This window comes from Eurytemora carolleeae, unplaced genomic scaffold, assembly GCF_000591075.1.
Source record: "Eurytemora carolleeae unplaced genomic scaffold, Eaff_2.0 scaffold750, whole genome shotgun sequence".
Lineage (NCBI taxonomy): Eukaryota > Metazoa > Arthropoda > Copepoda > Calanoida > Temoridae > Eurytemora > Eurytemora carolleeae.
The window spans coordinates 89,752-103,615 of record NW_019396639.1 but is presented as its reverse complement, the minus strand read 5'-3'; the positions used below and the strand labels follow the sequence as shown (position 1 = coordinate 103,615).

Below are 13,864 nucleotides of genomic sequence, written 5' to 3'. Positions count from 1 at the left end.
TATCATGGCTCTCTGCCATTGGATATTGAATATTGGATATTGGATATCCAAAAGAAATTAAGCTAATCCATCAGATGATAAAAGCTAAGGATCCAGAGATTCACAACACAAGAGCAATGCACTTTATACCTTAGGTTGTCTGTTTGTGTTGCCACCGTTACTGTATAAACTTCCGGTCATAGACCCGGCCCTCGGCGGGTAGGCGGGGCTGTAGGCTGGAACTGGTACAGTCGGCGATTGAGCACTAAGCAAAATATATCGTTCAGTGGTCCTCATAAAAATTACATCTGTTTAATTTTTTATATTATTTTATTATTCATGTATTTACAAAGAAAAGAATCGAGTGATATGTATTCCACAGATCTGGTTCTTCAGTTGAAGAGTAAAGAACTTTAAATATCGTTTTCTAAAAGAAACGCAATTTCAAGAGTCCTCTATTTTTAGACGGACATATCCGAAAAACAATCCATAATCATCCCTCTTCTTCTTACATAATTTTAAGTTAGAAATACGACAATATCTTCCACATTATTGATTAGATAAAGGGTTAAAGGTTGCAACTGTGAATCGGGCATGCCCCTCTGTAAATGGTAAAGGGTCAAGTTGATATTGAGTCTATGTATATAGTCTCAACTTCAAGTCATAAGGGTAGTTTTTTTTCACAATTAAAAGAACTGTAAGCATAATTTTATGTGACACTTCATGCAAAGATGGCGATTCCTGATTTACAACGGTACCCTTGAAACCTTAATATAATAAAATAATGTGGAAGATACCGCCGTTCTTCTGACACGAAAAGTGTTTATTTTCGTGAGTTTGTTCATCGCTTCTGATAAACAAGGAATGCGCAAGTCACTTACTCAGAGAAACCGGAAATTAAAATAAACAAAAACATTGATATCTAATTAATACTTGACCAGAAAAAGCTTTCAATGGTACCGTTGTAAATTGGGTATTGCCAACGTTGCTTGGAGGGTCACTTGAAAATAAGTGTACAATCCCTTTAAGGGAAAAAAATCTGCACCAGTCTTATTTAAAAAAACTGCGTACAAACGTTTCAAGTCGTGCATCCTGAGATATTATACAATATACAATATACAATATACAATATACAATATACAATATACAATATTCCCTATCCTCCTGACTCCTATTCAAGGAACGAGGGGGAGGGGGGTTTACCTTGAAAGGTGCCTGGAGAGACACCCTATTCTTCTGACTCCTATTCAAGGAACGAGGGGGGTGGGGTGTACCTTGAAAGGTGCCTGGAGAGACACCCTATCCTCCTGACTCCTATTAAAGGAACCTCGATCCTCCTGACTCCTGTTAAAGGATCCTCTATCCTCAACACTTCTGTTCAGCCTCTCATTTTGAGCCTCCTCCAGCTCTCTTTGCACCTAAATAAAATATTCAAGTGAGTGTTCACAAAAATAAGTCCATAAAACGCACCATTAGCTTATTCATTTCTATCCAATTTCTATTTCCAATTCAGCGAATAGAACCCAAAAGAATATAGCAATTATCTAGTTAACAATAATTTTTCAAGAAATGTTCCGCCACCACTAGATACAATTATGGGTCATCCCTTACCCTCTTTAATTTTTCGCGAAAATTAAAATTATCTTTGATAATGTTGGTTGATTTTGATAATGTCGGTTGATTTTGATAATATTGGTTGATTTTATTTTGATAATGTTGGTTGATTTTATTTTGATAATGTTGGTTCATTTTGATAACTTCCAAAAATAAATATTTTTTTCTTCTAAATGTTTTACCTCGTCGGGAAGCGGATGTCCCATTGTGTGTCTCTTGTTTACCGCGTTGTTTTCATCCTCGACCCCCTTGTGCCGTGGAGATATACCTGGATATCAATCAATCAATCAATCAATCAACCAATTAATCAATCAATCAATCAATCGTGCAATAAATCATTCATCTAAAGTAATCAATCAATCAATCGTGCAATCAATCAATCGTGCAATAACTCTTTAATCTAAAGTAATCAATCAATCACTCACTCAAAAAATCAATCACTCAATAAATCTTTTCATTTAAGCAATTAGTAACTCAATAAATACCAAATTTAGGCAATCAATCAATAAAGCAATCATTCAAAAAATATCTTTTTCAAGTAATCAAATCTACATTACCATCAAAATACCTAAAAATATAATATATATAATAAAACATTTTATTTGTTATTAGAAACCTGTCATAGATTGTGACGAGAGAGTACTATTAGGTCTGACATGAGTATTACTTCTCTCGAAGGCTGGGTTAGAACGATCCATGGTACTGATGGTTTTCTTAGCCTGGTGCTGGGTCCTTCCGGAGTATCGGAACCTAAACAAGATTTGATCAGCCTGGTGCTGTGTCCTACCGGAGTAATGGAACCTAAACATGATTAGATCAGCCTGGTGCTGTGTCCTACCGGAGTAACGGAACCTAAACAAGATTAAATCAGCCTGGTGCTGTGTCCTACCGGAGTATCTGAACCTAAACAAGATTAGATCAGCCTGGTGTTGTGTCCTACCAGAGTATCTGAACCTAAACAAGATTAGATCAGCCTGGTGCTGGGTCCTACCGGAGTATCGGAACCTAAACAATATTAGATCAGCCTGGGGCTGGGACCTACCAGAGTATCTGAACCTAAACAAGATTAGATCAGCCTGGGGCTGGGACCTAGCAGAGTATCTGAACCTAAACAAGATTAGATCAGCCAGGTGCTGGGTCCTACCAGAGTATCTGAACCTAAACAATATCAGATCAGCCTGGTGCTGGGTCCTACCAGAGTATCTGAACCTAAACAAGATTAGATCAGCCTGGTGCTGTGTCCTACCGGAGTAACGGAACCTTAACAAGATTAGATCATCCTGGTGCTGTGTCCTACCGGAGTAACGGAACCTAAACATGATTAGAGCAGCCTGGAGCAGCATCTATATTTGGAGATAAAGCATTACAGAAAGCACAGGGATATTTTTATGAATTAACAATCAGAAGTCAATTGCTTTTCCCTTTAAAGTACTTCACGCAAAAATGTTATTTATTTCCCCCAAAAAAACAGTTCAACGAATAAAACCAATCATCTAAGAGAGAAAGAAATTTTCGACAGGGAAGGATAATGAATTTTCGAACAAAAAGCGTGAAAAAGAAAAAACTTTTCTTTCCTTTTAATTTTAGATGGGAGTACATCCTTATTAACTATGATTTTTGGAAGAATTGGAAGATAAATGTAAAATTTCAACATAAACTGGTAATTTTTTTTTTACTTTTAAAGGGACTGTAAAGGAAAAATGTATAGGCTGAAAGCTAATCACTTCAGCTCTTAATCGCGACCCATTGATATACAACTGTGTGAAATTTATACGAAAATATAGAATTTTGTATAAAAGTTGAGGGTTTAAATAGATCAAATTCAGCAAATAAGCAGCCAATCTGAAAACTATGATATCCCAGAGAAAGCTAATTGTAACTTAGGTTTACTCCAATTCTAATTTTATATTTGTTATTTCTATTTTTAATAGATTTAATTCATAATATTATTTATACTCTGCAATTGGTGATAGTTCTGGTCACGTGATTTAAGTTAAAGATTTTCTATATTTTACATATATGAACTTTCGTATAATTACAACACAGTTTTAAATCAATTTCTCGAGACAGGAACATCAGATAAAACTTTCATGGGTCGCGATCAAGAGATTAAGTGATTAGCTTTCAGCCTATACCCCCTTTGATTTTTCCTTTACAGTCCCTTTAATCGAATTTTTTATAAGGAATAAATTCTACCTGGAACCGAATCTAGGAAACTTAGGTTTCTCCTTTGGATCTGGACTTAGGAGACGGAAGAAGGAATGATGTTCCACACATATTTTCCACAATCGTTTAGCAGCCTTAACAAGCATTATTAGCACTGTGAGTAGCAGGAAATCTACCACAAGGAATCAGGTTTACAGAATTATGCTTGAGCTACTCGGACTTAGTTAAACCACTTCTCTTGATCTTCAAAAAAGAGGTTGAACTTAGTCTACGTAGTTCAACTATTTCTCGCAAATTATTATATTTAGCAAAAATTTTATTGTTAAATCTTTTTAAACCCGCTCCATAGAAGATTTACAAATTTCAAAATAGTTTATTCAAAACCGTTTATTCTACACTGTGTAGTGTGTATTCACTGTTAATTTAAAACCGTTTATTCTACACTGTGTATTCAATTTCAAAACTGTTGTTTTTTCAAAACTGTTTATTCAAAACTGTTTATTCAAAACTGTTTATTCAAAACATTTGCTTTTCTTACTCAATATGAATTTTTAACCCTAGGAAAATATATTTGCTGATCGAACCTAAAAACGAAACATAAAAACTATAATTTATTTGGTTAGTTTTTGGGGTTAAAATTTGTGTAAAGAGCAAATGAGAGCAGTTTTGAAAAACGGTTTTGAAAGAACCCGTGTCAAGTAAGACATTTTGTAATATCTCTTTCAATATTAATAGCAGCCGGTTCTATTTTTGAACGTAGACTCATATAATTTGTTAGGAGCAGGATATGAAGTCAGATTGTCGATATCTCTTTCCGGAGTCTTGGAACCTCTGAAAAGTGACCTCCGTCGGCTTCAAACTAAAACTACCTTCTGTTCAATATGGGTTTCTGTTCTCCCCTCCTGCTCCATCTCGTATGTGGTCGTCTCCACGGTCCTGCTCTTGCTGGAGATGGTCTGGGAGGAGACAATCTTTCCCTCAGCTATACTGTCATCCTAGAGATGGTTTTATTAGAAAAAATATTCAAAGAGATGTTTTTATTAAATTAAATTATTTCTAGATGGTGTTTTTTAAAAATTAAAGTGTTTGAGATGGGTTTATTAGATAATGTTTATCCTAGAGATGAAGGCTTTAACAATTTAAAATAGATTTAACTAATCTAGGAGATTCATTTATTAGATTAAAATATTTCAGGAGATTCTTTAATTAGATTAGAATATTCCTCAAGAATCCTTTATTAGATTAGAATATTCCAGGAGATTCTTTAATTAGATTAGAATATTCCTCAAGATTCATTTATAAGATTAGAATATTCCTGGAATAGAATTCTTAGTGGACAAATGTTGTCGACTCCCTTTTTAAGACCACTAGACGTAACCAGGATTTAGCATGGAGCTCAAAAAAAATTGCTGAAACCTACAAGAAGGAAAAAGAAAATTGAACATGAAAAATGGTAGGAACTCCGATGATAAGCTCTACACCATCAATTTTTAAGACCACTAGACGTAACCAGGATTTAGCATGGAGCTCAAAAAAAATTGCTGAAACCTACAAGAAGGAAAAAGAAAATTGAACATGAAAAATGGTAGGAACTCCGATGATAAGCTCTACACCATCAATTATCAATTTTCCCCATTAGGGAATAGAGAATTCATAAGGAGATAGGGTGGGCCCCTTACCTCCATTTCAGAAAATAATAAGTACGAGTTAACGCTTAGTCAGCACTGTATTAACCTTCAATCTGCTTGTCAAGTCAGGCATTCTTGAGTTAGACAACAAAACTGAAAACTAATACAAAGGAGCAGAGTGTCCAAATAAATACTGGTTTCGAGAAATTTTTCTTTTCTTTCAAATTCATCAGAATCAGGGACAGTCGACAAAAGGAAAGGAAAGAAGGAAGTAGAGAAACAATGACAAGAAGAAAAATCAAATCAGAATTTGTCTGTATCAACTGTATCCAATTTATGAGATTAAAAATTCAAAAATAATAAATTGTTAAAAAGAATACTCAAGAAAACAACCCATCTTATACTCAATGAACTTAACAACCGTATACCCAAGGAACCTAAGCCCCTTATACCCACTAAGGAACCTACTTAGTACTTACACTATACCCAAGGAACCCACCCATATTTTACTCAAGGAGCCTACCGAACTTAAACCAAAGGAACCTACCCATTTTATGACCAAGGAACCTACCCATATTGTACTCAAGGAGCCTACCAACCTTAAACCAAAGGAACCTACCCATTTTATACCCAAGGAACCTACCCTAATCCCCAAAGCACCTACCCATTTCATACCTAAGGAACCAACCCACCTTATGTCCAAGGAACCTACCCATCTTATCCCAAGGAACCTACCTATTTGAAACCCAAGGAACCTACACATCTTTTACCCAAGGAACCTACCCTCCTTATACCAAATGAACCCATCTTATACCCAATACCCAAGGAACCCACTTTAAACCCAAGATACCTACCATCCGTAAACCCAAGAAACCTACTCCCCCCTTTTAACCCAAGGAACCTACGCCTCTTATACCCAAGGAATTAACATATACACAAGGAACCTACCCATGTTATACCCAAGGAACCTACCCATGTCATACCCAAGAAACCTATCTATCTGGATGATTGTAACTAAGTCATGCACTTTACAAAAATTAATTTTTGATTGAAGATTATCAAACATTTAAAACATATAAATCAAGAGAGACCCCCCCCCCCTCCAAGAGGGGACCAGTGCAGGGGGAAGGGAGGGGGCAAAATGGGAAAATAACGTATTTGTAGAACACACTACGCACCTGATTAGAATCATCAACAAGTTGGGTTGAAGAAGGGTCAGCAGCTGAACTCATTGACGCAACACGAGATGCGTAGGAACTATCCTTCACAACAGATTCCTTGCGCACACTCATTGAAGACTCCTTCCTGCATTGAAATCATTTATTTCTTCATTAAAGGATGGCAATAGGGATGCAATAAGACATAAGATGGAACATTACATTGCCGAGGCTTCCCAAGGAAAGACAAGGTCGAGAGAAAGCAAGGCAATGTAATATTCCCTCCTGTATTTATTTCATCCTTGTTGCCACACGTGAATGAAGAGATAAGTTATTTTTTAAACTTTTACAAATTTTATGGAGTATTTCCTAAACATAACATTTCAATTTACATTAAAATTTACCTTTTTCAGGTTTTAAAAGCTGTAAAATCTATTTTGTTGTGTAATACATATTTTGAGTTCAGAAACCAAATCAAATTAATGTTTTCTTAGTTGTAAACCAGCAACTTCTTGGCAAAAAAATCGCAACTAATTAGATTGCATCCCTAGGGTTGCAATCCAACATTGCAGCTGCATTTAAATATCAGGTATTCAATAGTGTCATAATTTTGTTCAAAAATTGGAAAATTATATTTAAACAAGGAGTGAAATATATTTACCGAATTATCTAAAAATCGACATAGGACAAAATAATTTATTTTTAAGTGCTAAGTTTTTTTATATAGAAAAAAAACCCAGTTCTCATGAAACCTACGCGACAAACTTTCATTTGCATTTTTACTAGCGAATATTTTTTCACTTTTACTATCGTTATATTGCATTAACAAAGGCCACTTTTTATCTAAAAAAATCTTGTATAAATGTATTTAAATTCCTTCAATAATAATTTCTTGGTTCTTGAAAACAATTCCAGCCAATGTTTACACCAAAATATATTAGTCTTATTATAAACATAAGTCTTACAAGTATGTAGTTATGTTCACTTTTTATAACTTCTTGACTACTGTTAAAAGTAAATTCATCATACTTAAAGAAAAACTAAGATACAGTGGACGACAAAGCGCTGCTTTTAAAGAATACCCCTGAAAAACTTAAATAATGAACCCAGCACTGTTGAAAGTATATTATGACCTGGATGTGATGATGCTAGCAGAGACCAGTCCCTTAGCTCCGACCTCGGTATTCTCAGTTTGTGAGGTAGCGAGGGTTCTACTCTGTAATGTAGCAGTACTCTCGCCAGTAGTCTTGTCCTAAACATTTTTAAAGGGATACTCAGCGTAATTTGTAAGTGACCCTTCGTGCAAAGATGACAATGCCTGATTCATAATTGAATTCAATAGATAATCTTAGTAATTAGTTTGAGAAAGATAAACTTTTTCCATTTTCTTTTTGTTTAAAAAAGGTGTTACAGCGTTATCTAATTACAAAATTCAAGTTTCAGTCAGATTAAAACTAAACAATTATGGATATAAACCTGGGTTACAGTCCCGCTTCTTGTAGTAATACTTTCTGCCAGAACTCTATCCTTATCTTCTGCTAGTCCGGATACACTGAACTCCTGAACCTACATATACTAGTTAGAACTTTATCCTTATCTTCAATTAGTCCGGATACACTGAACTCCTGAACCTATATATACTAGTTAGAACTCTATCCTTATCTTCTATTCTAATTTACTTTAAACATCTTTAAAATATAACACCACTGTCCAGTCCCTTTGAACAAAGAAATACCTTATGATTCTCGAGCTTGAACCCGACGGTGGACTCGAAATGTTCGAACTCCCCCGGCCTGATCTTGATGTAGAACCCGTTCCTCTTGTAAGAGATCTTGATGATCTTGGGCCACGCGAACCTGTTGATCCTCAATCTAAGAAAAACAACAATCAATCTATTCAGAGAACGGAGAAATTTTTCAGAATTTAACACTCTGTCAGTCCGGAAAACGACGGTATCTATCTTCCATATATTTTGACAGAATAAGGTTTCAAGGGTACCGTTGTAAATCGGGCATTGCCATATTTTTATGGAGGTTAATTTGAAATTACGCTTACAGTCCTTTTAAAAAATATTTTTCCCCGGAAAATTATTTTCGTTTTTTTAGCTGACTTTGGGAAACTAAATGATATTTTACCCCAATTTTATTTAGATAACCTTTAATCTTTTATTTTCCCCAATTCTAAAAATATACATTTGTGAACATTTTACTCACAGATCCATATCTATTTAATTTTGATGCGGATCCGGATCCTGGATCTGCACAGGAAAATATGGCGATATCCGGATCCAGGTCACGAACATTTCTTAAAGATTTACTGAACAAAGCAGAATTTTCAAATTATCATTCTTCCTTTTTTGTTAATTTTTAAGCTAAAACTTAATTAACCATTCAGAAATCAGTTAATTTTTATAATCTCTCTTTTTTCAATAGTCCAGATTTCCGTTTAGAGAGTACGTTTTTTTTTGCAGTTTTTGGTTGTTATTTTTCCCCTTGGATCCGGATCCGTGGAACCGCATATTTTTGCCGCTCCGGATCCAGGAAGCCAAAATCTTGCGGTTCCGGATCCTAAGCACTTCCCATACCCCTACCTATCCCTGTAGACAAGTATTCCTGAAGAGCAAACTCCGAGCATTATATCTACTCCTTCACTGTCCCGAGCTGGTTGCAAGCTTACTCCGTACATAGCCAGCTTCTTAGCATTATCCAGGTAGTGCAGCTCAGCTTCAGCTGGGGTCTGTCCCTACAGATAGATAGATAGAAAGATAGATAGATAGATAGACAGACAGACAGACAGACAGACAGACAGATAGACGGATAGATATATAGATATCTGCTGAAGAATATATATATCTATATAGAGGTGTAGATATATAGATATATAGATATATAGATACATAGATAGATATAAAGACGAATGTTTATTAACTGAAGAGGAGCAAACCGAAACAATTTGTATTAATAAATATGAAAACTGAGAAGCTGCTCTGATTACTACTTCATAGTTAAATCAATCAAGTTTAAATCTGAAAGGGAAACCCAAGTGGAACCCCCAGGCTGCCTTCAGGGCACCACACACCATCGTGTACATAGCGGCCTGGAGTTAGATATAAAGATAAACGAGATAGATGGATAGATAGACTATAGATATATACATTATCAATCACCTCTGCCCCTTTATTTAAAGTAAATTCAACCTATAGGAAGCATAAAGTTTGACCGCGTCAACCTTGTTGCACTAGTACTGTCCATAGAGTTAGGTAAAGTACAAACTTGGACCGGAAAGGTTGACCCGGCTCGGAAATTAAAATATAGTACGGCTGTCCGTGTTATTATTATTATTTTAATTATTATTAAAAGACAACCCGTAATTGAGTGAAGTTGGGGCCTGCGCTCCTGTCCACTAAGCGTATCCATGGACAATGCCCCAAACTGTCCCGGAAGAAGACTTAGAAAAGATAGATAGATATATAGATAAACAAGCAGAAAGAAAGCTGGATAGATGAGTAGGTATATAGAAATAATTAGAAAGAGTTAGATAGATAGACAGAGACGTAAAGATAAATATCTGATAAATACAGAGATCGGTAGATAGAAAAATCCAAAGATAGATCGATATATAAATAGATAGATAAATAGACAGGTAGACACATAATTAAAAAGAAATGCTGATGAAAAGCGATTAAACTAATTAACTGGTTACGTTTCACAGAGTAGAAGTAAATTATGAAATAGAGTTTAAAGAAATTGAGTCTTTATCACATCTTTGCAACCCAATGTCGTAGACCTTATTTATAACTATGTATTCTAATTCTCAAATATTCTAAGCTTGAAATTATCAAAGGTTTACACCATCAGGTTGCAAAGACATAGGGATTCTAAAATATTTATTGGTGACAAAGACTCAATTTGTTTGAGATGTTAAATGAACTAACCTTTAATGTTTTATGAACTTCCATAATCCTCTCTAGAAGATCTTCAGACTGGTTCGGAGCAAAATCGAATTCTCTGATATAGTCGCAATTGAGCCCATGATCGACTGGCTCATAGTCCCCTAGCTCACTCTGCGCAAGATAAGCGCCGAGCAGCGCATGCGTGACAAAGCTACAGGGTAGCTTACCACTCTTCACATCCTAGAAAATATTTTTTAATCCATCAATCAATCAATTAATTAGACTGTAAACGTAATTTTAATTGATTGATTGATAGCTGGCAAAGTGACATGTCCATTGTCCGGTTCACAAGAGTGCCCTTAATACTTTAACTGATCAAGATATACTTATTTTTTCAGGCTGAAATTTGATTACTTTCGGAAACCATGTGACGTCATTCGCACAGATTAAGAACTCGAGTTTCCTAACAATAAATTTTCAGCGAGAAAACTAAGGAAATCTCCTTCGTTAATAGTATCGTTGGGATAAACAATCGGACATGGAGGGGGGGGGGGTTGCGCCGTGATAAGATTTTTTTACCCCTGAATTTGAATTACTAATTACCTGTTGAATTTGAAGACAAAGGAGGTATCGTGTAAGATCTTCATGAAGCTGTGAAGGGTCAGGTGGGTAGAATCTAACCTAATTAAGGGATAAAGCTGGATTGCTCAGGAATATACAGTACTTAGAATCTGGATCCGTTGGATCCGCAACATGTTGTCTTCCAGCTGCAAAAATCTTGAATTGTATGTCAAATCAAATTTTTATTCTTTGATGTCTGCGTTACCTGGAAAAGACATTTCATTGGTTCCTTGATCTGTTTGTTGAGCCTCCTGTCACTCTGGACCCACAGGTATATATCATCCTTCTTATCAAAGTATTTAAACCCAAAGTAATCCTACCAATCAATATTTTTCAACATTTATATTTCTGTTCAATTCTTTAGATTTGGGAGACCACGAGTATATCGTAATTTCAAGTGACTCTCATTGCAAGCAAAGATGGCAATGTCCGAATCACAACGGTATCCTTTAAAAGCTTTGTCTTATCAAGTATGAATTAGATATCAACGTTTATGATTTTTAAAACTGATTATTTTCAAAAGTGACTCGCGCATTTCAACTGCATGAAAATATATGAGAAATATCAGAACTAATAAACCTAGAAAAACGACACTATCTTCCACATCATTCAATAGATAAGATAAAGGTTATAAGGGTACCAATCGGATATATTGCCATCTTTGTACGGAAATCACATGAAATTGCACTTACAGGCCCTTGAAAAGTTTAATCTCAAGCCTAAATCCCCTAGTCTCGAGTTTAAAGGAAGACCCAATTCGTAAGTTTTAATCATATGTTTTACTGGATTTCAAATAAGAATCAATTTAAGAAAACAATTGTCCTATTTAGCATATCTTAAGACTCGAGTCTTAGTTTAATTTCAATTTCAGCTTAGTCATGAGACTAATTCAAAAGAGTATCCAATAAATTTATAAGACACTTGAATCTTAGAGTTTAGATTCGAACATTCGGTAAATGATGGGTCCAGATTTACTGAACACTGAGGCTTTGTTAAACCGTGTAAGATAAAATTAAACCATGTTCTTTCAAGTGAGCCGACGCACAGAATAAGTGGTTCAACTTACTTTTCATGGTTCAACCATGTCTCATTATTTGATCTGGTCCCAGTATAGCGGTTACTTTACGAATGAATTTTTTAAATAAATCTTACTAAATAACTGGTTTCCCATTATTCTTTGTTCAAATTACCCATAATATCCTCAAAATTGTTATGATTTAGAATAGCTATAACCTTAAATATAAAAAATGATAATATAAATGTATAGATAAGTGTAATTTAAAAACTGTGTAGACGTATAGTTCACGCCCAGTGTACAATTCTTTTCCATGTAAGGTATTGTCAAAATATAATAAATTAGAGAAAACAAGAAGAGGGGGGACGGCAGAACTTTCTGGGAAAGTACCAAACATTAATTATTGTTGAAAAATATTCCTTCTCGAGTAGATTTACTGTTTCATGAGTCGCCACACTCTCTAACAGATCTGCTCCAGTAGCTTTGCTGGAAACCTAAACATTTACAATTACACTAAATGATTTACATATATATAAAAAAAAACATCTTGTTTTTTCTTCTATCCCGAAAAAGCATTTTTTCCCCCAATTCCTGATCCTTCGGGAGTACTGGAGTGGAGGACGCTGCGCTCTGGAAGTTTATAAGACAAAATTAATCTTGGAAAACCTCCTCGGGTCTGTCTTGTGAACGATTTTTGGACCCCCCCCCCTATAAAAATATTCTTTTTAAAACTAACTATTGTGTAATAAAATTTCTACAATAACTCTATTGGTTTTCTTATTCCTGTGATACTGATTTTCGCCATTCTTTCTTTCTTTTCATTCTGCAGGGGGGGGGGGGCCCCCCCCCTCTCAGGTGCTAGGGGAGGGCGCGCGCCCGGCCGCCCCCCCTCCCTAGTTGCGCCTATGAACCCAAGGGAAGTTAAGTAATTTAACGTCCCGTCGTATTGTTACGGGGTATCACGGGTCATAAATGTTGGCCCTAAGGCGGTAAAATGGTTGAGGGCCGGGCAGGGGGAATACCTCTACAGGCAGAACAGATCCATCCAACATTGTAACTTCCACCAACATCTTTATTATTGAAATATTTTCTAAAATAATTCAAATATAAACAATAAATGATTGCACCATGATATGCATGTATCAAAACCGAGAAAATTTTTTTTTTCTAAAATTAGCAAATTTGCATCTCATGTTTCCCCTGCACCATACATTGTGTAATAAAATGAGAATTAATTAAACCAACAACAAGAAGATTTCTATTTACTTAGAGCCTTCAAAACAACGTAAACGTAAATACAGAATTGATAACGATGGTTTCCTAAAACCTTACAAAATTCACATGGTTCGGTGCACCCAATCTTGTTCCAGAAGTTTTCTATTTTCTGTTTGTTTGGGTGGGTAGACAGGTAAAAAAACAGGTAGTGAGATAGATAGATACACGATACAAAACAAATATGGCCGCTTTGGGCGGAGTCAATGAAAAGACGACATTAAACACAAACTAAATAATAAATAATTTTGATATTAGGACTTTTAAAAATAATACAAAAATGAATAGCTGGCGTAGGTCCGATATTGCAGTAGGTCGGAAAGTTAGTAGGTCAGAAGTTCAGCAGGGGGGATGTTGCATATTAATATTAATTCGTTGCATATACGATGTAACATGACATCGTTTGTTCGAACTAATGTTTATTGTATAATATTTACAAAAAAACAGATGACGTAATTGGGTAGGATCAGAAATTGGAAAAATATTTTACTGTCGCTAAATAACCTATGTTCCGTAATTA

General features: G+C 35.4%; 1 protein-coding gene and 1 long non-coding RNA gene across 2 annotated transcripts; both read right to left on the bottom strand.

Annotated features, from left to right (window-relative positions):
• Positions 1-1,188: 1,188 nt before the first annotated feature.
• LOC111706731 (band 4.1-like protein 3) lies at positions 1,189-13,162 on the bottom strand. Its single transcript, XM_023479657.1, has 11 exons — positions 13,095-13,162; positions 12,492-12,566; positions 11,263-11,373; positions 11,040-11,117; positions 10,479-10,676; positions 9,135-9,286; positions 8,280-8,415; positions 3,790-3,893; positions 2,210-2,343; positions 1,776-1,861; positions 1,189-1,397 (listed from the first exon to the last, which is right to left on the bottom strand). The coding sequence occupies exons 1-11, from the start codon at positions 13,140-13,142 to the stop codon at positions 1,227-1,229; spliced, it is 1,293 nt and encodes a 430-aa protein (XP_023335425.1). The 5' UTR covers positions 13,143-13,162; the 3' UTR covers positions 1,189-1,226.
• On the bottom strand, positions 4,638-8,131 carry LOC111706732 (uncharacterized). The gene is made up of 4 exons (XR_002766297.1): positions 8,021-8,131; positions 7,678-7,796; positions 6,566-6,692; positions 4,638-4,754 (listed from the first exon to the last, which is right to left on the bottom strand). It is a non-coding gene; the product is annotated as an uncharacterized LOC111706732 (long non-coding RNA).
• Positions 13,163-13,864: the final 702 nt, after the last annotated feature.

What these genes read in the sequence shown, in the direction of transcription:
- LOC111706731 (XM_023479657.1), bottom strand. Translation starts at nt 13,142, where the DNA reads ATGTTGGTGGAAGTTACAATGTTGGATGGATCTGTTCTGCCTGTAGAG. An exon ending in CAATGAAATGTCTTTTCCAG is followed by an intron (nt 11,118 to 11,262) that starts GTAACGCAGACA and finishes TCCCTTAATTAG; the next exon opens with GTTAGATTCTACCCACCTGA. An exon ending in TCAAGCTCGAGAATCATAAG is followed by an intron (nt 3,894 to 8,279) that starts GTATTTCTTTGT and finishes ATGCTTGTTAAG; the next exon opens with GCTGCTAAACGATTGTGGAA.